Source organism: Numenius arquata, chromosome 5 (genome assembly GCF_964106895.1).
Source record: "Numenius arquata chromosome 5, bNumArq3.hap1.1, whole genome shotgun sequence".
Taxonomy (NCBI): domain Eukaryota; kingdom Metazoa; phylum Chordata; class Aves; order Charadriiformes; family Scolopacidae; genus Numenius; species Numenius arquata.
Window position 1 is genome coordinate 47,980,347 of NC_133580.1, and position 26,257 is coordinate 48,006,603.

Sequence of the window (26,257 nt, forward strand, 5' to 3'; positions counted from 1 at the left end):
GGGGTTGTGTATTTTTTTTTTTTAACTACCATGCACAGGAGACCCTCTGGATCATGATCATTTGGGTTTTCCCAGATCTTTCTTCAACCTTTTGCCTTCCTGCAACATGGTGGGGGCACTCAGTGTTTCAGGGATGAACAGCAGGGAAAATCAATACAAACAATGGAGAAGGATGATAGAAAAGGGTCTGTTAGACAGCCTGCTTTATATTCCCTCAATACACTCCCAAAAGTGACTTCTGTGCATTTTGCACTGGCTCGTGATGGATTTCTGGTCCATGAACTTGTCAGGTTTCCCCTTGAACCCAGGTACTCACTTAGCATCAACCGAATCCCACGCCAGGGAGCTCCCCAGGCCAGCTACTGCTGCATGAGGAAGGAATTTCTTCCTTTTCTTCCTGATTTCTTCCTTTACCTGCCTCCTGGTGCTTTTTGGCTAAGTGTTGTTCCTTTCCAGGCTGAAAAGGAGACAGAGATCAACGTCTGTGTATCATTTGGCTGTGGCTGTGGTCCTCCTCCCAACAGCAAGCCGTCTGAAACACTGCCCCAAAGCCACCGACACTCTTGTAAAGTCTCCCAGGGATGTCTGAGCAATTTGTCAGCACAGATTCATTTAAAAACCTACAGAGGGAAAAAGCTGAAAATACTTCTGGTATTCGTACAGGCAGATCCCACAGCAGTCCCTGTCAGCAGCACAGGTGAGACAAGCGGCGTGGGATTGCTCGCAGACCGGACAAATTAATAAGAATGCTGTGCTGGGATGAATTTTGCCCTAAATATATGAAGTGCAAGCTTGTAACATGTGCCAAGCTCCTCTGGAGCTTGTTTCACAAGTGTTTCCCATTTAACATGCACGTCTGAGGCATCCTGCTGCCCTGAGCCCAAGGCAGGGCTGAGAAAAAAAATACAGCAGTGGTGAGACCAGGTGGTGGTTCAACCTTCTTCCTTGGCATATCTTTGCCCCATACTAGCACAAAGCACCAGGAGCCTTTGCCTCGCTTTAGGCCATAGATGCTGGGCTGATTCAGGTTGGATGGACAGCACAGTGGTGGGAGCTGGGCTGGAGGTGTGAGGCTTGGTCAGCAAGGTCTTCTCCTCATTCAGTGGGGGCTGGACATATCCCAGATGGATCCTTGGCCTGATCCAGGATGTATTGGCTATTTTCTCAGTGCAAGGTGGCTGTGCTGAGCTGAGCAAAGTATGCAAACCTGCTGGAACTAGGAAAAAGAGATGCTCTGAAGGGCTGGCATGTGGTCCATGCTCAGTGAGGAGAGGATGAGCTCTCAGCTACATGGACATGGGCCAGGAACTGAAGGTCACCTCATCCAGTTTTCCATGTCTCCCTCCCAACCCCACAACCACAAGTCAAGCAAGCTCTTGCTCAAGTCATTTGTCATCTGTAAGGCTGGGACCAGGACAGAAAAAAACACCAAATGCACCAAATACAGCCCAGGAAGAAATGCAATGCAGGGTTATGTTCAGGATCTCTCTTAAGTGAGGATGAAGAGGTCAAGGGAATGGATGGCTTTTTTGCATAGAGCTGGATGTCTCCATGTATGGCAGGAGAGGTGTCTTGCTGTGACTTCATGGAGCCGACAGCAGTGAGGAGTGCAGTGTGCAACCTCAACCTTTGCCAGCTCCAGAGTCAGCACTGCTACGGGGTGATTCTCATCCCCACCTAACATGTACCACAAGTTTACTTAAAACCAGTATTTAGGACCTTTTCCTTGGCCTTGCTTTACACTTCCAAGAATTCTGGTCACAACGTCCCATAAAAGATGCAATAAGATTGGAAAGGATACAGAGAAAGGGAATGGGTAGCGAGTGGGGTTTTATGGGGAACAACTACCTAGGCTAGAAATCTCCAGCCTGGGAAAGAAATGACTTAGAAGTAGGTCTACATATAAGAGTCTATAAAATCATCACTTTCAGGGGGAATAATTCTCATAATGAAGAATAAGGGGTCTCAAGTCATCATCTAGAGGTCATTTGCTCTTCACTTTCACCTTCAGGTAGCCTTGTCATTGGCGTGACCTTGAGAGAGGCTGGGGTTTGCTTTAGGATGCACTTGCCCCAACAGCCCTGTTGCAAAACGGTGAAGTTCCTCTTGCCTGTGAGCTCTGCCTGGCTTCCTAAACACACTCACCATACTGCTGAAGTGTGTCAGTGCCCAGACCACACTTGGCTTCACACGTGGTGGAAACCCCAGCTAGACAGAAGTTAAAGGTCTTTCCTAAAACATGTCTGAAACTTGGGGACCAGGGGAGGGGGGAAACTGTGCATGGGATGTGAACAATTACCTCACTGAGAGATGCAGATAGGATGGGGAGAGCAGAAAAGCTTGACCTGAGTGTCTGCCTCTGGTGGATTTACAGCTCTGGAGAAGATGTTCATTAGATTTGGGCTAGAGATGAGGGAGGGGAGCCATGTTGTAAATGAAAATCCAGCATTCAAGCTCCTTCCAAAGGATACGTATGCATGTTAAGGCCACCACTGAGTTTGGAGAAGGTGTCTCGCTGCCTGGTGTAGAGGTAGAAGCAGAAGAGAGGTGTTTGGGACTTGATCCTGGCCATGAGGAGCTTTGCAGTGCCTGGTTGAGACCCTCCTACTTCAGCACAAGCCCATAATGAATGTGGTGACCATTTCCTCCTGGATCCTCATGGCTGGGTCCCGCTGATCTGGCACTAACTGGTTATCAACAACCAAAAGGAGCCTGAGGTCCAAAGAGGTGGTTAAGGAAGAAAATCAGCTTTGTGTGGGGGACAGGAGACTGTTTCACTGGGGAACGTGCGGGAACGTGCACAGGGGAGGGTAGGGTGGGAAGGACGTCAGCTGGGAATGGGACAGGAATGGGTTAGGAGGAATGTGGCAGGGTCTGTCATGGCTTCTGCAAGAGGAGCGGCCTGTGACTCTTCAGCCTGGAAAAATGGTGGCTAGTGGGAGATAAGAAAACAGTGAAGACGAGCAGAAATATTAGATGTGCTTGCCCTAGCCTTTCTGCTTTGCCTTAGGCTTTTGGCAACTGCTGGGAGACAAGATCTGGGCTTGGTAGTTGTTAACCTGACCTGATAGATCTGTTCTCCTCTCCTGGTTGATGGTGAGCATGGGACCAAATGGATATGGTCTGTTTAGACCAGATTAGCTGGGTCTAAGTCCTTGGCCATACCTCTTGTCCTCTCTAGAGGCTGAACTGAGAATTGCTGTGTCCCTTTGAAAACATCCAGGAGCTTGTTTTCTCCTCCACAAACCATTTACAAAATTGCTTTCCCTTTTCCTCCCACTCCCACCCCATCCTTCTCCACCTTTGTCTCCTTTCCACTTAGGAAGATGTGTCCATTGCTTTGTGATTGCGGCATCATTCCCACCTTCTCCCCTGACATTGATGCTGGGGGCAAAATAATTTCTGAAGAAGCAGATTTTTAATGGTCCTCCAGGAGTGCTGGGGTGGAAGCAGTACCCTGAGAGCCCAATGACACTTTCTTCTTGGTAGCAGAAGCAGTGTTAACAGTCCCAATGTGGAGTGCCTCAAGGATTGTTTGCTTAGCAGGTTATCTACATGCTTAATTTACCCCTGCCCTCGTAAAACCAGTTGAAGCCTTTTCTCACAGTTGTAACCAAAGGCTGTTTTGGCAGCAAGCAAAATGAAAACCAGATGTAAGTGAGGTTAGGGCAGGAGGGCAATGTGAGCAGGTTTTTCTCCCTGGAGGTGCAGGCACAAAACACAATACAATGCCATGATATAGGGTACCCCAAACACCATCTCTCCATAAGCCGCTTTGCATAGCTCAGGTGAACGCAACAGCAATAAAAGGCATGAAAGCCTGGAATGGGAGGGAGGAAAACTTTCCAGTAAGGACAGGACCATTGCCCATCAGATTTTGACAGGTGAGTGGAGAAAGGTTTTGCATCGGTCATAGGGTGCTGTAGGAAAAGCACAAAAAGACACCAAAGCATTACAAGAAGGTTTGGGCTGGAGACAGGTCAGCAGAGATAGGGACATCATGGATATTTTCAGTGCTGTCTGACTTGGGTCACTATGGGGTTTCGTTTCCTGGAAAGACCATTTCTGATCACTGACACCAGAGGTATGCAGCCCCTGAGAGTGATTGTGAATTCTGGACAGGTCTCCCCTCGCATCCACTGTGTTGCTTATTTAATCGTCACAGGGCATCTCACAGGGTGTCATTAGAACTGGCCCTAACTATAGCTCTGTTAAGCTTTGTAGTCCTCCTCTTGCTTTATCCTCCAGTTCTCTGTACCTTCTAGGTGAAAAAATGCAAACCAGAGAAACAGGGAGGATTTGTCACCCCTCTCTACAAGTCTGGGATACAGAGGACATTTTTCCATCTGAGGACAGTTAATCTAAGCTGCACACACGCCCTCTCACACCCACAACACAACCAGAAACTTTTTCTCATCGGGTCCTTGGGATGTCAATGCCACCTCACGTGCTCCTGGCCGTGCACAGACCCACTATCCAGCAATGCACCAGCTTAATGGGGTGTCCAAGGCACTACTTTTCTGATGTGAGGAAGACTTCCAGATGAGATGTCCCCAGGCAAAACAGACACCTGATAAAAGTGGTGTTAGCAGTGCAAGGGATGGGATGCAGGGGAGGTAAGGAAATGGTGTCCACGCTTGGCTGAGTGATGCTGGTCCATCAGTGCCCTGAAAGACAATGTCAGGTTGGAGATACACACCATGTTGCTGGAGGAGCTTCTTTAGGGGAGATCTGGATACATTTCCTCACTGTTGCATTTGCAACAGACCCGCCGGCACTTTCCAATGCTCTCAGGCCATTTACGAGCAAACAGAAAGCAAGGAATAAACCAAATCTGTGCCTTGTTTGTCCTCCATCACTGCCCCAAAGCTTGCTGCCATGTCCTTCATGCTGCCAGACACTGTGAAAGGGCAGCTGCCCTCGGAGAGCTGAGCCTTGTCCCATGGCCATCTCCAGCTCCACAAGCAAGACAGAGCACAAGGAAACGCCACCATCACACCAAGTTGTTTGCAACCTCTGCATCCATGTCAAAGCGTTATTTTCCTTTTGCAGAGTATCTGGAGGGAAGGAAGAAGTTTTCAAAGTCCAAAGATGGTTCTGAAGTCCAAAGCTGGGAGAGGAAAAGGGTTTGTTTAACACAACAGAGCAGAGAGCCCAGGAACCTGTGAGAGCAACACTTTCCTGCAAATCAGGTCATTTATTTAGCAAGTGAAAAATGGCTTCCTGAGGTTCGCAGCACCAGGGTAGAAATCAAAGAGCATTTGAAGGAGGAGAAAAAGCCAAGCCCTATCTTTACTGTTCCAGCCCTCCCACCAGATGCCCTCCAGCCCAGCAGGCACCAAGGGAGACTGCAAAAATATTTCACTCTTCACACACCACTTCAAAATCTCAGACCCACCCTTTCCACAGGGACTCAGGTCAACTGCCACACTAAACTCCAAATATTTTCCTAGCTGGCAAATAAAAAAAATCTGTATGTCTGTGTCTAGCTCTATAGCCAATGTATATGAAATGATAAAGCCCCTGGCACATATCTTGCAAGAGCTAATTATAGGATTTGGAAGCTAACGTGATAATATTTTCTTTAGATGTGTGGTGCAGATGTAATTACTTCTCCGGAGATGCCAGCCACAGATGATGCAAGATGCCCTTAGGTAATTGGCTGTTATTATTCAGTTATGGAAATTTTCCCTCTCTGGCCCATCCCCTACTTTCCCCTCAACTCCTCCTTTTTGTTTTTCACCCTAAACTCTCTATAGCTTATTCAGAAGGGAATGGGATGAGGTCAGTAGGCCAACTGGACAGTAAGCAGAAGGGCAGTTTCATAGAAAGCCTGTTCCTGGGTTTCCCCATCTGCCTCATCAATGAAGGAGCAAAAGGAGTTAATGGCTTTGCATCTGCTGCATTGGCTTCAGTGTGGCCGGGAAAAGGCTCCCATCCACGTTTCCACCTGATGGACTGGAAGGGTGTCACGTCAGAGCCAGGTTTCCCCCCAGTACTGGCATCTACTGTGGCTTGGATATCAGTGGATGCCAGGCAGCCATCTGCTCCATCCGGCATGCCATGGAGGACCACCTGCACAGAGAGCTCGCTGACCTCTCCCCGGGCTGACACTATCCCCAGGGCCCCAAGGAGAGGCTGGGGGATGCTGAGGCTGCAATCAAACCACAGAAGATAGCTGGTTTGTCATTGCAGGGACGAAGGCTTGGTGGAACACAAACACTTCAATTGATCTGAAGGTTGCTCCATGGTACACAGAGATCTCCCAGGTGACCCACAAAGTCACTTCTTCCAGGGCAAAATCACAGCATGATTGCAGGTCTCCAGCCAAAAACGCTTCCAAACCAGAGTGATTTTTGCCGTGGATCCTTTCTGAGCTTTTGGGTTTTATTGCTTCAAATTGTCTCTGATCCACTTCCTTTCTCCTGTGGCTGGACAGGCAACAGAGGTCAGTGGTGTGGCTGCCTCCAGGACCTAGGATTCCTCCACTACCAGTGCTGGTCAGAAGGGGCACGGTCCCCTGACATGACCAGTAAACCCTGCCTTGACTGCAAATATTCAGGAGAAAATATTCAGGATGTTCAGATAAATATCCTGGAGGCATCACCCCATACCTGCATCATGTATTATGGATGTACACCCTTCTGCTCCTACCCTCTTCCATCCCACTTGCCTGGTCAAACCTGGGTCCTTTCTTACTGTGTTTTAAGACTAATACATGATAGGGAGAGGTGACTCCTAGCTCTGGGCCAGCCTGCCAGCCGTTGAGGTAGCAAAACTGGGTCATGAAGACCTTTCTTCCTCATCTTCTCTGCTCAGCATCCAAGGATAAGCCTGGAGATGAAGCAAGCCTGAACTCTTTGGTGGCTGGGAAGCAGACCCCAGGCAGAGTTTAGAGAGCTGAGAAAGGGGAAATTGACCATGTACAGTCTAAAGAAAAGGAAGCAAGAGAGCTGGGAACGGAGGCAAAGCCACTGGTTCAACCACCGGAGAAACTTGTTTCCAGACATGGCCTAGAGCCGGTGACTGCAGAGGAATTTGTCTTCAGGGCAGGGAATACCCACATTTCTCTGAAGACAAGGAAGCTGTGGGGAAGGCAATAGCTTAGGGTTGTGTTTGTTGTACTCATGGCATTTATTAACTACAAACTGTAAGCTCCTAACAGAGCCCAAGGCCATTAGCTGGTCATGGATTCAAATTGCATTTCATCCCACACCCGCCTTCAGTCAGCCAAATCCCTCCCTGTGGTCCTTGGACTGTGTCAGTTGGATCCCTGTGGACTGGAAAGGGAGTGTAGACCTTGGGTCCTATACAGAGAGGCTTGGTAGGCACCACAGAGGTGTTCCAGGCTTCCTGCTTGGTCCTCCACCACCCCTCCAGAAGCTCCTTCTTCCCAGGGCTGGAGGACCCTCTTGCTTCTGCTTTTGCTGAAGCTATTTGGCCACCTCGTCTTGCCCAGAGAGTTTGGCCAGGATGGAGACGGAGCGGGTGGATGGGGACAGAGTGGGTGGACTGGGCTTCATGCATACACAACTGAGGATCTAGCTCCAACGTTCCTCCCTTGTAATGCTGAAAAAAACCTTCCCCACCAAGCCAAGGGCACTGTGACAAATCCCTGAGTTCGGGTGTGGACAGAAATGGCACTTTCAAACAGGATACTTACTGACCTGCTGATTTCAGTGGAAATTTAGCCCTCCTGGTGGCAATTTATTTTGCTCAAATTTATTTTTATCAGACCTAGCCTGCTGCTTTGGGATTGTGAATGGGACTTTTGCTTCCTTCATTCTGGATAACCACCCAAGGATGTATAAGCAAGCTTCTCCAGTCTAGAAATTAATTGGGAAACCTGGTAACACCTGGCTTTTTCAAGGACTATTGGCCACTGCCTGTTGGAGTCCTCATCAGCACTGCCACCATCGCTGCGTCTCCTGGGGTTGTTCAGCCAAGGAATGAAGGAAGAGCAGGGGAAAAGGACAACATTGTTCACTCGTACTTTTTTTTTCAGCTCAGAAATTTTAGATTAAGGTCTTGGCCAATGTTAATGACGTTCAAGCTCCTGTGAGAGAAACATGCTCCCTCCTCCCCTGCAGAAGCTGTGTGGTTTGAAGGACTGATGAACAAAACCCTGCTCTACTCATTCCTCTCATTAGCTGCAGGAAGGAAGGTGGTCATTTAATATGCATTTCTTCACTTACAATGAGCAGGCACAGGACAGGAGTGCCATATGGTTAGGACCAGCTTTTATACAGCATCACATGTTTCCCCCATGCAGCTCAGACCTGACCTACATACCATGGCCAAGCCACCACACCGGAGCATCCCAGCACACACGCCGGGCTTTCAGCACCCACAGCTGGAGATGCAGGAGCTCCATTGATTTATGGGAAGACCTGGGCAATGCACCAGGTTGTGGCTTGCCAGCGCTGCTGAGGCTTTGTCTTCCCTATGTTGATACAGAAGGAGACATCTTATACCAGCAGGGATGTTTTTGCCAGAATAGGAAATCATCTCTCTGGATGACATAAACCAGAGTCTTTTGGCTTGTTCGTGTTGCCTCAAACTGAGAGGGCAGATGTTGTCATGGATTGGAGATAGAAAGTGTCTCCCCATCATAGCAGATGGCATCAGCCCAGCTTTGCAGTGCCAACCCAGCCTTGGAACCCCCTTCCAGTCCCCTGCGGCAGCTTGGAGAAGGTCCTCTCCCATCCACAGCTCTGTGTGCGTATGAAGGGGCCTCACACAGGCTCAAATTATTCCACTTAATGAGCAGGAACAAACTCTCTCAACATTTTCACTTCCAGACCAGTGCAATAGTAGGATCTCATTGTGCAAGTACTGATGCAGGTGAACCTCCAGGTACAGAGAAGGCTTTTACATCACATAAGCAGTCAACAGTTTCTTCTAGTGTAAATAAATACTGGGTGGTCACATGACATTTTTTTTATATGAGCTCAGCCACAGAGCTTGCCCAGGCTGTGCAGACTGGTGGTGATTTTATCGGCTGTCGTGCCAGTAAGGCTGAACTTTCTGGCATCGCAGAGTCATACTGCCCCTACCAGTAGCACACTGCCCATTTGGCTATGGTCTTTGTGATCCCTGCAAGACACCCACAACAACCAGAAGAAGCAGCATCTCCCCAGAAACACGGGGAAGCCCTTGGATGCTTGACACCCATTGACTGTCACAGAAAGCAGGCTCAGGTCCTTCCTCTCAAGACCAAGCTGGAAATCTCTGCTCTAGTAACAGATACTGGGGAAGAGCTTCAAACAAAGGCTGATTTGAAGGTACCACATGAGATCTGCTTTCAGTGTGCAACCTGCTGGATGACAAGCACTTATTACAAGCGCAATCAGTTCATAGCTGAGGTCTGAAGTTGTTGTGATGCCGGTTGGAAAGGTCTGGAAGTCTACAGCCCAAGTCCACAGTCTGTGTGAGACTACCATTATCACTAGACCAGGCTGGCCTCAGCATTGCCCAGCCAAGGCATGAAGACATCCCTGGATGGAGACACCTTCAGCTCACTCATGACCTGAAAGTATGTGCAGTAGCTGGGAGACCCTCATTTAGGAGGTTTTTCTGCTCCTCAAGGCTTTGAAAATTATCTTCCCTGTAAATAAAGTAGTCTAAGTGAAGGGAGAAGGAAAGCTCTTGCTCACATCAGGGTGTTTTGCACTGAGCATTTGCTCTACAGAGCTTCTAGGAAGAAATCCTGACGTAGGGAGCCAGGCATCTCTGCTCCCATTTCCATTTCTACCTCCTCCTCGCTGCGTGCCTGAGCACTTCGATGTTTTCTGCTGCCGTTCCCCAGGGAAAGTCCCGTAGCTTCAGCCCTCACTGTAGCTGACATTTTGCTCCTTCTCTGATCAGTGCAGAAAACACTTAACCAGTTCTGCAGCTGCAGTCCAGGGACCTCAAAGAGCTTTGAGATCTTGAAATGAAATGGCTCCAACACGGCTGAAATCGCCCTGTCAGGGGAACTGCTCAGAGGATGCCACTTCTGTGAGAAGAAGGAAAAAGAAAACAAAGGATCTGGGGAACAAAGAGTTTGTTTTTTGGTAGAGTTATTTTTTTCTTTATTTGAGAGGAAGAAGGCTCTAGGGAAAAAAAAACAGGGAAAAAAGCAGTATTTTTCTGTCTGAAAACTGAATTTTGTTCCATTCAAGGGAAAGAGAGGGCATTGAAAAGAAACAATTTCACTGAAAAAAAAACCAAACCAAACCAAAAAAAAAAAAAAAAAAGACCAACAACAAACCAAAACATTGCCAAAATAAGCCCCCAAATCCCAGAATATTTCCACAGAAATAATTCTCAAACAGGAGAATTTCTCTGCAGAAGAGTAAAACTCAACAGGAGTCCCTGGGGTCCCATTTGACAGCAGTGAGTCCAAGGGATCCACTGAGTAGAGAAAGAGGATCTGCTTCTTTCCTTTTTTCTTTCCTTTTTTCCTTTTTTATTTCTTTCTTTATATATATTTTTTTAAGGTAGAGCAGTTTATTCTGTTGTGGCTCCCACCCAAAGCTGCAAACCTCCATAACTTTAACCAACTCTGTGTTGCTAAACACTTTGCAACCTCAGGACTTGTGCTGGAGATCCATCACCTGCTTGTCATGGACACTGACCTTGAACAACTTCAGCCTGCTGGGGGAAGGGAGGTTTGGAGAGGGGCTGCTGCCCTGGTGTGAGCTGCTGGAGCCAGAAAAGCCATGGTAGACCTTCCTCCCATCGAGGGAAGGGATGTGTATGAAATGAGGGAGCCAGTGGTGCCCTCCTCGTGATGGGGGAGCCTCTGGGAGTGCTGCCTGGGGGCTGCTATGTTTGTCTTGGCTGTTTTGGGGCAAAAACTGGCATTGCTGCTGTGGCCCCATGGGTGAAACCGGAGTGAGATGTGTTGCATTTTTGCTGGATACGGGGCTGACCCTGAGCTGTCTACCAGGGCTGAACGGGGAAACCCACAACCATAATTTCTCATCTGAAAGGATTAAACTGGGAGTCAGGAGGATGGGTGCTGCCCATGCTCTCAACATGAACCATGTGCAACGACGGCCTTGCCCACTGTTGAACCAAGGGAGAAAGGGGTAAGGATGTAATCAGCTTTGGGGATCCTTTGAGGGATGGAGTTTTAGGTCCACGTGGATGTTCAAAGCCTCTTTCCCCAGGCAGAAGGAGGCCAGTCTGCCATGGATGGGTAGGGATGGCTTTTTAGTTGGGTAATCCCAAGCCCCATAATACAAGTCTGGAAGTCATCCTGTACAGGTGTCTCTGTAGAGCCCTAGCTGTATTTGAGTCTGAGTTCAGACTTCAGGTCCCGACTGGTTTCTGCTTCCCACCCGTGGTTCCACACAGCTCGAGGCTCCAGACTTCTCCCAAATGGGCAAGCTGGAACTCATGCTCTCAGCCAAAATCTCCAGGTCCCCTCCATCTGGACAGTCTCTTTCATGAGGTGCAAAGACCAGCTGCCAGAGATGCTCTGATGGCTATGCCATTCCCTATTAGCTACCCAGGGTCCCCATGAGATGAGATGTGCAGCCAAACATATCTTGGAAAGAAAATCTCTTGCAAGTTGTGTTGATAACAGTGATCTTGTCTAATTTAAAAGTCAATTAAGAACCCACTCTTAGACTTGTTGTTCTCCATCCAAAGTGTGCCATTGTGGGGAATGAGGACCACCGGCTGGAAGCACCACAGCTGATCAGGTCTGAGTGCACAGTCCAACCATGGCTGCCCAAAAAAGGCAGCACAGACATGAATAAAACCCCCAAAAGAGATGAGACCAAGTCTTGGTGGTTCTATCCCATGGGGACAGGGAAACACGATGGCCTGGATGTAGCTGGCTGCGCGGGAGCACCTGTACAATGGAGTGCTGGCTGCAAACTGAGGGGGGTCTCTTGGCTCTCAGAGGTAGTGGAAGGACTTCGGTGAAGGTGAGCTTGGTGGGTAGAGAGGTTTATGTCTCGGTGACTGGAGACCTGGGTTAGAAACGGGAGTTCAGGGTTCAAAAGTTTATGACTTGCCTGAGAGCACCAGGAGCACGGGTTATCCTGAGTTTCCAGCATTCTCCAAAGTCTCTTCCATCATGATTTATTCATCTGTGAGAAGCACTAAGACATAACACAACTCCCAAAGAGAGAACTAGCACAGCCTTAACCAGCTGTAACGTCGGGAAACTGCCTGCCTCCTGCAAGATCTGCTAAGCCTGAGGGATGCTGCACCTCCACACCCTGCAGCCAAGGGCTTCTTGGCTTGGGCAGCTTCACCAAGGGTGAAGGTCCATGCCCTGATGAAGCTCCTGGATCAGCTCTGGTTATTGCAAGAGCCATCCCTGGGGTGGAAAGGGCTTTCTATATACGTGGCCATTTCCAAGGTGTGTGCCATGCATCCTGCTGCTGGGAATCTCTTCTAGCAATGTATAAACCAGCCTGTTTCTTGGAATTCTTTGCTTCTGAAGTCAAAGGGCAAAATTAAGAGCTTGAGTGTCTGCAGGAATCCATTTTGGTATAATTTACACCTTCCCCATGCACCCCAGTGTGCATTTTGCTGTAGTTTAAATGCAATGCGTAACCCATATTTGATTATCGTTAGCATTATTGCTATTTTACTGTTCTTGCTGCTATTAGCCCACCGATGACGATGCTATGTTTGCAAGGCTGCGACCAACGACTCCTTTGATATGCAGACATCCTGCCAATAGAAAATTCACTTGAGCAAATAAGTCTAAATTAGTGGCAGCTTTGTGTAGCTTTATTTCCCTCGTTGCACTCCGTTCACGACTGCAAATAATCCAATATAAGTGCTGAGGCCAGCCAGCCCCTGATGGGAAGCCTGATTGCTCTCCCACTACAGCACTGGCAGCCAGGGAGGGAGGAGAAGGAGCTCTGCACCATTCTGTATCACCAGGGCTCTGCTCTCAAATATGGGGGGGTCGGATGGCAAATAATGATGGCAAAGGAGGGAGGATAGGATCCTGGATCAGCTTCTGTGGGGTGATAGGCATCACCTCATTTGTCCAAACAGGTGAAAACAGCTTGAAAATGCCAAAGTTAGGGGAGGACAGATGAATGGTTGGACTTGATGATCTTAGAGGTCTCTTCTAACCTAAATGATTCTACGACAGATGGAACCTTTGATGCTTGCTTCCTCATCTGCAATAACCAGGGGAAAAAATGACTGCCCCTTTCCATTTGCTCTGTGCTAAAATGTGCTGATGGGCTACAGAAGGATCAAATCCCTCCATAACTTTATTTTTTTGTTGTTGCTAAATGTGTGCACAGCTTTATCAGGGAATTTGGGGTTGAGATGGGTTTGTGTTGGCATACAAAGAAAATGTGATCTTTTTGGGTGTCATATTCTTCTGTGATTTGTGAGATTTAGGATATCAATTAATCCAAACCACCTGAAAAAGAAAAGCTGAGGCTGTTTCAAAGTTACCAGGCTGGACTTGTGCTCTCTGCCCCTCTCTCTGCCGTGACTGGGCTCTCAGTTCAGCCATGCAGCTGGGAAGCATCCCAATTGGGATGGGGAAGTTGAGCAGCAGGGTCCTGTGCTGGGAAGAATCCAAAATAACCATTTGAGAAAAAACAAGCAGTCACACCCCAAAATTCCCTATTTGAGCAAAAACAAGCCATCAAGCCTCAAAGTCCCCATTTGAAAAGAACAAGCAGTGAGATCCTCAAATCCCCGTTTGAGCAAAAATTAGCCATTGGACCCCAAAATCTCTATTTGAGCAAAAACAAGATGTCAGACCCCAAAATCCCCATTGGAAAAAAAACCAAGCTGTTGGACCCCAAAATCCCTGTTTGAGGAAAAACAAGCCAATGGACTCCAAAATCTTTATTTGAGAAAAACCAAGCTGTCAGACCCCAAAACTCCCCTTTGAAAATAAACAAACAAACAAAATTCCCCTTTGAAAAAAAATAAACATGTAGTCAGATCCCAAAATCCCTATTTAAAAAAAAAAATCAAGCTGTCAGATCTCAAAATCCCCATTTGAGAAAAAACAAGCCATCAGACCCCAAAATCCCTATTTGAGCAAAACCAAGCAGTCAGACCCCAAAACTCCCCTTTGAAAATAAACAAGCAGTCAGACCTCAAAATTCCCATTTGAGCAAAAACAAGCAGTCAGACCCTGAAATTTCTATTTGAAAAAAAAGCAGCTGGGGGACCCCAAAATCCCTATTTGAGCAAATCAAAGTTGTTGGACCCCAAAAATCCCATTTGAAAAAACCCCAAGCCATCAAACCCCAAAATCCGTATTTGAGCAAAAAGAAGTCATCAGAGTCCGAAGTCCCTTATTTAAGCAAAACCAAGCTGTCGAGCCCCAAAATCCCCATTTGAGGACACGGGGCTCATCTCTGCCCCGATGGGAAGAAAGAGTTAAGATCCCGCAGGCGCGGGCCGGCGGCCAATCACACCGAGCAAAGTGCAGCCCTTGGCCCCAGCCCAGCAGCAGGTTGCTCTCCCCAGGTATTATTTTAGGGTTTTTCCCGGGGTATCAAGTAGGGAGACGATGAATGTCAAGACCTGCGGAGAACAGGGAGTCAGAGGATGCACCCCTGGGCTGCCCAGGTAAACTCCGGTGGGTGCCGGCTTTTTTTTTTGGGGGGGGGGGGTCTTTCCTTTCCTCTCTTTCTCGGTCTCGCTGGGTGTCTTTGTTTGAGCCCTGAAAGGGGCCAGGCAGGGGAACGAAGGGGTTTCGGTGTATTAGTGTGGGACTGAGCTGGTGGGACGTGCTGCAGGTGCTTTTTTGGGGTGGGACATACCCACTGGGCTGTGTTTGCACTGGGGGGGTCAGAGCAGAGATGGGGTACACAGAGGTGGGTTCCCCAGGGTGGGGAGAGCTGTTATTTCCCCCCCCCCCCCCCCTTTAAACTCACCCTGGATCCAGCTGGCATCCACAAGCTGGCATCCACCTCGTACCCCAATAGGTTTTGGGGCACCACTCTGGTTAGCAGCGCTAACCCTGGCAGCGGGGACAAGCTACCATGAGGAAAAACCACCGTGGGGGCTTTCTCCGAGAGCCATGTCCGGGGAGGAGCGAGCACTTCCCAGGCTGGCTCTGCTCCCTTGAATTCCTCAGGGTAAGTTAATGATAAATCATGGCTGGGTCAGTGGCGTGGGAGCCGTTGGTGAGTCCTCTCATTGTCCTTCCTGCTCGGATGGAGGTTTGGGCAAGGTCTGGGGATGGCAGAGCCAGGCAGGGGCCAGAGGGCTGGCTGTTTGGCACCTCTCCAGGGTTGATGGCTCACCCCAAAGGGCAGGATCAGGCCTCCCCCTTGCAACACACAGGCCAGGGGTCATGCAGGGGAATGTTCTGGTAACAAGGGGGTTCCTCCTGCTCCAACCCACAAGGCATTTACAGCCAAGGAGCAGTTCTGTAGCAGGGGGTCACATTGGGATGCCCAAGGTTTAAGAGGTGGGGTCAGATGAGGATTTTCAGGCAGACACCGGGGAGCCAGGCAACAGATGTAGCTCCCCACTGAGGGACTTTCAGGGGACAGCAGCGCAGTGCCCACATGCTGCAATGGGCCAGGAGCTCTCCTGTTGCTCCCGCTGCAATAATCTGCATCAGGCAGCACCATGGGCTCAAGTGGCAGCAGCTCATCTCCAGCCAACTTGCCAAGGAGGAAGTCCCTTAATAAGGGGAAACTGAGGCACACAGGACTGGGATGACTTGAAGTGGTCCAGCCTGCAGCATGGAGCATCCCAGACACTCAGTCCCACAGCCAGCAACAAGGCTGCTCCATTAAACCGTCCTTTCCCTGTACCGAGTGAATTCAGAGAGTTTTCCTTGTGCCACCAAATCCGGTGTTTTCTGAGCAGCAGTTGGCATCAAGACTTGACTGAGGACAATGACCAGCCCACAGCCAGCACTGAGCATGCACAGCCACAAGGGTAGGTGTGTATGGATGAGACCATGTCCAAACCCTTCCTGATGGACACATAGGATTTGGGTTGGCAGTTTGGGCTGAGTTTGAAACCATCCTGTCCCACTGGCACTCTACTCCTTGGGAAGATGGGGACAGACATAGCATGTAATGGAGAATCCCTCCCATCTGCCCTCGGGTGCATCCTGGAGGATATCAGCCTGCATCCAAACCTAGGGCTCTGATAGCAGCCTGGAAAAGGGGGGAAAATGTCCCTGAGGACTGTGCCAGCGCTTACAGCCCCATTGCCCTGGCCAGGGCAATGCTGACGGACAGCCCTAGGCTAGCTTGCCAAAACCTCCATCCTCCATGGCAGGATAAATCATGGTGAAAGGCACCTTGGGGGTCTCTAGGCCACTTTGCCATTCAAGGCAGGCTCAGCTACGAGGCCAGATCCTGCTTGGTCTATTCAGGGCTTGAAAACCTCTGAGGATGGAGACTGCAAACCTCCCCTGGGAACCCATACAAATCGCAGAGCACCACATTACATCTCAACATCACCTGCTGAGGTTTCTCTGGGGCTTTGCCAACCTTGCTGCAGCCTCCAAAGCAACTTTTATTTCTTTCCTTATTGGAGCAGCTCAAGACTGGTGCAGCCTGCAAGACGCTTGACCTTTGTCTGCTCTTTTGCATCCAGAAAATACCATGGATTAAAACTGGGAATGCCCTGAGATGAGGAGCTGTGGTGAGATTGGGTTTGGGACAAGCGGAGCAGCTCTTCTGGATGAGCAATTGTAATACCCACATTGATTTATTGATGTTGCTGTCAACAAGGGGTTTCCAAGTAGCTTCCAGGCTCTCTTTGCCTCATGCTTGCAGAGAGATGCTCCAGGCCAGCAGCATGGTCCACAAGCGTGGACCCAGCACAAGCCTCTGGTGCTCTTCATCATTCTCACCATCATCACTCCTGGAGAGAAGCGCAGGTGCTGCAGCAAAGCACAGTGAATGCAGACAGGGACTTGTGTCACTGCGTGTGACAGAGGTATAGCCCAGGTGTAGCACATACATGGTAGGGAGTCCATCCCAGGAGCACCCCTGAGGGCGGAGAGGGAAGGAGGACAGGCAGGAGGGCATGGAGCCAAGGCCATGTGCTCCATGGTGGAGGTTTCGGCTGTGCTTTGCCATGATTCCCCTTCCTGATACTTCCTGGGGGACGAGGACAGGGAGGGGTGGCAGTGGAACGTGTCCCTTAAACACAGCAACCAACCAAGAAGGAAAACTGATAGCAAACCGGGAGGTTTAGCTGGGGGAAGGTGGAGCAGGCTGCACTATTCAGGCTTTGTTGGGGGAGAACAATGAGGCCTTTATTGAGGAAGGGAGGCGGCTGGTTGGCAGGCTGGCGGGGACAATTTGGTACACAGAGTGTCCCTTGGTCAGCTGGGGGGAGAGGGCACTGGGATGTGGAATGGGGCAGGTTGGTACCCAGTGTCTCCTAGCCAGCTGTGGGGAAGCGAACTGGGACATGGGGTGGGACAGGTTGGTACCCAATGTGTCCAGCTCAGGGAAAAGGGAATTGAGATGTGGGACATGGGATGGGACAGTCTGGTACCCAAAGTGTCCCATGGACAAATAGGGGGATATGGGACATGGGACAGGACAGGTTCATACTCAGCACGTCCCTTAGGCACAGCTGGGAGCATGGGGAAACTGGGACATGGGAAATGGGACACGGGATGGGCCTGTTTGGTACCCAACATATCCTCAGGTGGTGGGACTCATCCCAAGGTGTCACTGCGAGCCCCACATATGCTGACCACATCAGGGCACAGCTGACACGGCCCTCCCTGTTGCCTGCACACAGGGTCCCGATCCACGACCGCCCTTCCCAAATCCTTTGGCAATGGAAATCATGGTGGGTGGTTTGTGAGAGTGTATTGCACTGGTTCTGGGGATCCAGGGACCCTTGCAGCTGACAGCGAGGAACATCCCATGCTGGGGACATCCTGGACTAAGTGCTGCCACCTGGTCCAGACCTTGGCAGAAGGACCTTGGGGACGAAGAAAGCCATCATCCCACAGGCTCTCCCTTAGCAGAGCAACAGCTCTCCCTGAAGAGCCGTCTGGGTCTTTTCATCTCATCTCTTTTGTTTCAGGCTTATTATGTAAATAGCTGATGCAGCCCCGTAATGAGAAAGTAGTTTCCCAGAATACAAAAGGCTGTAATTATCTCATTAGCAGGCGGAAAGGAAAAGGAAATGTTTCTAAGCTGCTTGCATTTATTTCCCACAGCAGCCCAAGAAAGTGCAGCCCCTGAAAAGGGGAACTTCCTGCCCCGAATCCTCTCACTCCCACCCAATGCTGCTGCATTTACAGGAGAAAAAAGCAAATCACAGTTCTCACATCTCAGAGAGAGCCATGCACTGGCACTGGGGCTGATGGCTTTTAACTGGGCCCAGTTATCCTGTGGATGCTGCAGGTCCCTCTCCATACGCTCTCAGATACGGGGATAAGAGGTGTCGTTGGAAAGCAGGGCGTCATAGAGGAATAGGGTGGTCCCCATCTTCCTGAATTGGGTGTTCCTGGGCAGGATTCACAAATTGGGGTCATAGCACAGAGCTTCAGGGTGGATTTCTGTGGTTGCATGCCTGTGACAGAATGATAGGAAATAGCCTTAGGACACATGGAGGTTGCTCCGAGGAGAAGGCATCTAGGATGGCCTTGTTGTTGCTGTGCTTTCTGAATTTATACCTGCCACTCTTATAGCTAAACACCCAGTCCTCAGGGGGAAAAGCTACGAAGGTCTCTGCAAAGCACACCAGGCTGCAGTCAGAAGCTGGTTCTTGCTGAGGTCTCCAATAACCTTTTCTGGTGGGGTTTGCTGCTGCCCACACTCTCGATTCCTCTACTCGGATCATGGCCCTTTGGTCCTGGCTGAGTCTTCACTGAACTGGCTGGAAGCCGCCAAGATGGCAGCAAACTGCTTGCTGGTTTGGGTTGACTTTCTGCCAGATTTGTGAGCTGGGTTGGGCCATGGAGAGAGCCGACCAGCAGCAGATCCAGATGGGATCCCTCCTACAGCAGGGACTTGATGGAAAGCTGGTTACAGGCCACGATTCCTGCCATTCCCCAGGGGATTTGCCGGGCTCCAAGGGAAAAACTGCAGGGATTTCTCAAACCACAGGGTCTTGGGGAGAAAAAACAACTTTCCACTCATTTTTGCGTGCAAAGCCAGTGCCAGAGCTGAAGTATCGTGTGGCTCCTAATCAACACTTCCCTGTGAGCCCTGGGCAGAGATGCAGGACAGCTGAGCAGCATTGATGTATCCCACTGGAGAATGGCCCTAGAAAATCAGCCCTTCTTAACATTAACATTATCATTAACAAAAGCAAATACCTAATACTCCAAGCAGGACTTGGAGCATTACTTGCATTCATTACTCGTGCCATCACCCTTCTCATCACCACCAGAAGCCTCTTTCAAAACCTCCTTAAAACGTAGCGATGGAAATTCTTCAGCCTGAGTGCGTTTTACAGCACAGATTTGCAGTGACTTGGTCCAACAGCCCTAGACCTCTCATGGTATAAAGGGGGCGGAGGCTCAAAGCGCAGCTCAGCTGTGCCCTAGAAGATGCTGAGCGATGTCCTGCTGGAGTTTGGAGTCTGCCCATGCACTGAGGGCTCAGGTGCTGCTGGAGAGCTTGTCCCTCTCTTTCTAGCCCTGCAGTAATTGTAAAGCCTTTGCACAGATGGATGCAAGATGTGCAAACATGCAGCAACCCCATGGCCAAAGAGGTACCTGAAGGTGTCTACAAGAATCTGTCACTCCTTTACCCTCCAGCCTGCCTTCCCAAGTTTTATTTTTGGCCTTGAATGGGGGGTAGAGCTCCCCATCACAAAGCTCCTATTTTCTTCAGCAGGGGTAAATGGGGAAAGAGAGTTCTGTGTTCTTTGGAAGCGGTGGAAGTTGTTCGTCTGACATTGTCTGGATTTTGGTTGTGGAAAAAGCTTGTGGCTGAAAAGCCTGAGATTTGTATGTTTTCACAGACAGGTTCAAGTGGTTTCATGCTGTATTTCAGCAGTGGAGGAAAACCTGGCAGCCACCAAGCCAGGATGTTGGAGGGGGGGAAAATGAGTTGGAGGAGGTGCAGAAAAGAGCCAGAAGAATTACTTAAGGGCTGGAAAAAATGTTTGTGAGAGACGGGAAAAGCTCGTTCTGTTCCCCTCTTCAAACCGAGGCAACTTGAGAAGGGTGTAGGAGAAAAGGAGGTGCTGATGCACTGGAGCCAGGTGGGAGGGGAGCAGCAGTGTCCCTGACTCTTGAATCGAACTGTGTGGAGGTGTTCTCAGCCAGGTTTGGGTTGTAAGGAGGTAACTTGTGGTGGTCCATGACACACAGGAGGCAGAGTGGTAGCTGAATGATCCTCTTTTTGGAGGATGTGATGTGCACAGAGAGGCTTGAGGGCTGTTTGCTCATCCTGGAGAAGAGGGATGTGACTGCAAGTTGTGACTCCAACTACCTAATAGGAGGAGAGAAGTGTTCTTGAGGTGCACAGTAGGCAAGGAGCACATTTTGCAGGGCAAGATGGGAGCAGTGAGAAGTGAGGCAGTTCCATCTGATCCCCTCCAGCACTACAGTGGTCCTCCCCTGTGCCCACGTCCACTCTCCCAAACCTGGGAAGGGAGCAGGAGGTGGACTCCCATCTCACCATCACTGCTAGAATTGTCTTGTGGGAACACAGAACGTCCACACCAACCCAAGCAAAAACCTCTGGGTCTCAGCAACATTGCTCAGATCCAGACTCAAACACCTCCCATGGATATATTGGCCCAGTCTGATTGAAGGTCTTGCATTTCAGTGGTGGTTTTTCTCCAGGGCTTGTTAATGCTTCACCGGACACAGGTGGTTTTGCTCCCTACAGGGTCTGCTATCTTCTTGCTGTTAACCCATTACTGGTCTTCCCTTCCCTCTCCATATATCTTTCTGGAAGAAGCTGAAAGGACCAGAGCAGATTTTTTTACACCCCTTTTAACTCCATTTCTAACCTGCTCCACCACTCCAGGATGTGATGATTTCTTTCCTCTAGCCATACCAGCTCTCTGGCACCATGGCCAACAAACTGGAAAGCCACCAGAGCCCTAAACACAGTGCAGGTGTAGGTCCTGCCCCCCCCTCCCCGAAAAAAAGATGTATGTTTTCATTGTGTCGGTAATTGCTTGCTCATTAAAACAGACGCAAACAAACCCGACTGCTGAAGGTCATGGGCACACCTGTTACCGTAATTGGTGGGGGGTGGAATTTTTGACCTTGAGATGCCTTTGCTGCCCGTCCTGCCAGGACCACATGCCTGGGACGGTGCGTGTGCCAAGGCACTGCCTTGCTTTCGGGCTGTTTGCTGGAGCTCGCTCTGCTCGAGACCAGTGATTGATTTCCTTCTCACATGGCACGGTGCCTAGGTATGTCTCCCAAAGGCCTTTGTTACTAGAGTGTTAACAATTAACCTACTCAGGCAGAAACAGAGCCAGGCCTTCATAATCTAGGCTTAGTTAACCATTCAGCTGCTTATCTGAAAGCAATTTTTCTTCTGTCTAACTGGAAGGCATTCGCTAACTCATTTGGGTAAAGCAAGTGTGAAGACGCAGGAGTTGTTTTATGGATTATTATAATTACAATAGCATCTAGGGGTGCCCCGGAGCTGCAGGCATGGTAGGAAACCTTGGTAAGAGGTGGCTGTGAAAAGTTTACCCACCAGAGCTCAGGAAAAGGAAATCTCACCCCAGATTTTCTGCATCAGACATGAAAATATTGCTCTCTCCAAGGCAGGGCTGCTGGGGAAAAGGCCAAGGGGCCATCATGGTTGCATGGGATGGGGAGGTCATGCAAAATGGAAACGGTGGGGAGCTGCATCGTTGCATGAAGTCCTTGTATCCCCAGCCAGAGCGAGGAGGCTGGCTGTACCAGTAAGACATGACACCCCTCCTAGGTAAGGTTGCTGGCATGGAGATGCCTACCAGGAAGGGTGCTTTGAATTGATCCAGGCAGACAAAGAAACCCTTTTCAGTTTTATTAACACAGTAATGCTGGGAAATGGGAAATTAGCTCAGTGTTTGTTGTGGGAGGGTTCCCTTCTCCCCCTTTGTGTCTGCACAAAGTCCCTTCCCTTGGGTTCCTGCTGTAACCACATGGCTCTGGAGAACTGGAGCTCGGCAAAGGCTAAGTGTTGGTGCTTGGAGGTGGTGGCTGCTGTGATGGATGGACACCACTTGGGAGCAATTTGGGTAGAACTGGTCCTTCTCGGGAGGTGGGATGGGCCTGGTGTCTTCTTGAGAGCCTGGTGTGGATGAAGAGTGAGGTGGTCCTGGTGCTTCCTCACCACTGCAGATGGGATGTAACTTCTGGAAAGATAAAACACCTGGAAAGGGCAGTGGCTGGCATGTTGCTTAAAACTCTTGCTTTGGTTTTCCGCCTGTCTGGAGCATCTCCACACCACCATGGGGCAGGGGAAGCTGCTTTCACCCCTCTGCTGTGGCTTGGGGGTCTCTTCCAAGCCCAGCTGTGCTCAGAGGTGACTTGTCTTTCCTTCTAAAGGACAGACTTGTGAGTGAAAAGCTGGTGAGCCAGTTCAGCTTCCCTCAGTTCCCCTGTGTTCATTGACTGCCAGGCTCAGCATCCTTGTTCCTCTCATTTGGAATCACCTGTAAACCCAGTTTAAGTTCATGTTCCCATGGGAGGGAGGTGGTTATGAGATTTAAGGAGGAGAAAAGTTCCAGGGAAGTTTTTAATCATGCATTCCTCCAAACCTGGAAGGAGAAAAAAGACCCTCCAGCTCTGTGCTGGAGCCTGGCAGCGTTATTCCTTACCTCACTGCTTGAAACTTGATTTCACAGTTCACCTCAGGAATGACTCGGGTAAAACCTGACTGGGAACTGGAGTTGGCCACAAGACACGGAAGCAAGAGCTGTTGCTCTTAAAAAAGTGGCCCTTTTTGGCAAACAAAGCTGTACTGTCACGGATCCGTTGGCACTTCTGGAATCTCCTTAACAACATATGTGTAATGCTTGTCCGTATGCTCTGTTTATCAGATCCCGGATTTACAGTAAACACAAGCTAATAACCATTTTTTCCAGAATATTTTCTTGGCTGGTTCCCAATTAGGAGATAAAAAAAAAAAAAAAAGCATGGGAAAAGGTCCATTTTCAGAGTCTGGCCCTGTGGTGTAGCTTTGATGCCACATCCTGAGAAGGCAGCTGAAGCCTCCCCTGCTTTTGGGTTGCTGGCACTGAGCAGAAACACCAGTTCAACATCCCAGTGGACTTGGGACATGGGCCTAAGCAGAAGCCTGCTTGATGTGAAAATCACCGCCTGAGAGCCAGGAGGTCCCCAAGGGCAGAGAAAAGCTGCAGTACTCTGCCAGTGAAGACCAATGATGGAGATGCCACAGTGCTGAGCAGCTCTCAGCGGTGTCCTGGAGGTCACTGCCACATCTCTGCCTAGGCTATGGCTCTCACTGGGCTAAGGACACTTGCCTTCCCTGCTCATTGTTGTGTTGGCTTTTTGGTTTGTTTTTTTAAGTATCAAACTTTCTGGTGACCTCATCCCGCCCTTGAAAAGTCAACGTAAATGTGCAAATATCACTGTGGAATTTACCCAACGAGGAAAAAGGTAACCTGGATGTCTCCTCAGCCAGCTGAATGGGGCCAGGGAGGACTGCGTGGAGGCAATGCAGCCACTGCCTTTCCCTTGTCTGGAGCTGAGACCTTCCAGCACATCCCTCCTGTGGTGGCTGGTGTCCCATAAAAAAAAAGACACAGCCTATAAAGATCACGAAGCCACTGAAAGGCAGGCTGTTCCTAAATTGGCACAACAAAATGTCTTCCCTTGACTCATAAAACTCAAAGGCACCATGGGTCAACTGTGGCTTCAGATGGGCAGTCTCCATCCCTCCTCATCGCTCCACAGCTCAACCAAGTCTCAAGATGCCCAGCACGACCCTAGATTAATCCCTGGGCATCATGCACTTGTGAACTGTCTATCATGTTGTTCTTTGGAAAGTACCTTTAGGGTGCAAGGGGGTCATGAGCCTTTAAGTCCTGCTTAGTGTGTTGGAGAGAGACATGTCCAAATGTCACATGTCAGATGTGTGACCAGACCTGGACACTTGTCTCTGCTGGTGGAGGTTTTGTTAATGATGACTGATAAACAGTTACATGTTTTGATTGTAGTGGGTCCCCACACCTCATCGTGCGATGCCTGTGCGATATTCGTTTGCTGCTCAGCCTCTAGACCTCAACCAGTGTGTGACATGGAGGCATCTCTATTGGGGGACAAAGGTGCAAGCTGCAGCAAGGTCATTAGCAGTGACCACAAAATGTTCACCCAACATTCATCACTTCATATTGCTGGTGGTTCAGTTGGGCAAGTCCCCTGGGGACCCTCCATGGGTGGGGTGATGTGCAAGGGGATGGAGAAGGTTACACCATCAGGCACATTCTCCTCAGCCTCACAGCTGCCTTGTCCCCTGTCCATGATGGGGCGTATCTGACAGAGGCTCCTTCATGCCTCAACAGGAGTTCAGCTGGGATGGTGGCTTTCACCAGAGCCCCTCCTTAAACCACTTTTTCCCTCTGTGACCACCTCTCTACCCTGCTCTGCCCCTAAGGAGCTCTGCCAGCTCGCTGTAGGTATCAGCTCTATGTCTTCTCCCTCTGGCATAGCATTTTGCCAGGTCTGTCCACCAGCCCCACAACACTTGGGCCATATTTGGGACAGGGCAGTTTCTCATAGAAGATGAGGACACTGAAAAAAGGGAGGAGGGTACAAGCAGGGCACCCAGCAGAAGCCTCCAGAAACACAATTTAATAAAAGTGAAGTCGAGCAGCACAGACCCTGCTTTAACCTTTTTTAATTTTCCTTTTCCATTCCATTATTAGTGCAAATAGCACGACCCCATGAGACACCACATCGGAGATGAGCTCTAGACCTAAGCTAACTCTCCAGGGAAATAAACCCAGCTATCCTGCTTTACTTGGGAAGGGCTGATTTAACATCCCTACTCCAAGAATAGGGAAAATCCCACTGAAATGGGGATTCTCTCCATCTCCCCTACCTGCTGACCCTGTCTGAGTCCCCTCATCTCTGAACCTCTCTCCAAAGGGCATTGCTTTTATTAACCCCCTTTTATCCAGGCGCACCTCCCACTGCCTCTAAATTCTGCTTTAGTCCCCACACTGCCACGCTACCAGGATGGTTTATCCTGGGAAACCTGGAACTAAGGGTTCCTGGGACAAAAAAACCAGCAGCCTTCCTGGCCGACTAAAACCCATGCAACCCCCTCCCCTAAGAGCATCCAACCCTTGGACTGAGAAGCTTAAGAGCAGCTCTTTTGCATTGCGTGAGTGGGATTAGGGGGACCAGTGCACACTGCTCCTCCAAGAGGGTCTAGGGGTCATGGAGAGGAGAACAGCCCCATCATCTGCTCCATACCATATACTGAGACATGACAGCTCTGTCCTTGCATCACCCAGCCAAGACATTTGCTCTTCTCTGCACAATGCTGATCTGCAAGGGTGTGGTAGATAAAAGGCATCTCCTTAATAGTGCTTTCTTTTTCCTCCTTCTCCCAGTGCCACTGACCTGTGCCTCCACCTCACCTCTGCGCTGCCATGGCCACGCTAGAGACACTGCCTGTTCTTAGTGACTCAACCTACCCCAGCCCGGAGAACTTCCGCACTTTTGCTCGCCGGCCATCCCAACCCATCTCCCAGAGCACCATGGGGAGCGTGGGCAGTGGAGTCGCCAATGACCAAGAGTTTGCCATGAAGAGCGTGGGGACCCGGACGCAGAGCAGTGGACGGCAGACAGAGGGGTCTCGCAACGGGTACTCCACGCGTGAGATCTCCAACCGCTACTCTGGCGAGGAGAAGACATATAAGACAGAGAAGGTCTCCAATTCTCTCTACATCAACGGTGACCTGCGCAAGAATGAGAAGGTGAAGATGGACATCTGTGGGAATGTGACCACCAACAACGAGAAGAACATGCCCCCTCCTCCCCAGTACCGAGAGCCCAGTAACCCACCAAAGATATTGCCAATTTCTGGCAAACTAGACCAGGTGAGAATCCCCACCTCCTGGAACAGCATGATGGCCATGGCACATCTGTAGAAACACAGATCAGGAAGCCTTGGGCAACGGTGCAATCCTGACAGATAGTCTAATTCTTACTTTGTAGATGACATCATTTTTATGTACAGATAATATAATTCTTATTACTTTCAGGGGGTTGAGCAAAGGGAAATGTTAGTTCTTGAGGAACCCAAAAGCATGATAACAAGTCTTCCACAGCAAAGTTTCCAGCTCATTTAAGCCTGTATTTAAGTCACTGGCTATTCCAAGGTACCCA

General features: G+C 49.7%; 1 protein-coding gene across 1 annotated transcript in view; it reads left to right on the plus strand.

The window, feature by feature from the left end:
• The window catches only part of LZTS3 (leucine zipper tumor suppressor family member 3), a 47,130-nt gene that overhangs the window by 15,007 nt on the left and 5,866 nt on the right, over positions 1-26,257 (plus strand). Inside the window, exon 2 of the mRNA XM_074147990.1 lies at positions 25,480-25,968. Coding sequence (XP_074004091.1) covers positions 25,519-25,968 — 450 coding nt within the window. The 5' untranslated portion in view covers positions 25,480-25,518. The remainder of the gene's footprint in view (positions 1-25,479; positions 25,969-26,257) is intronic.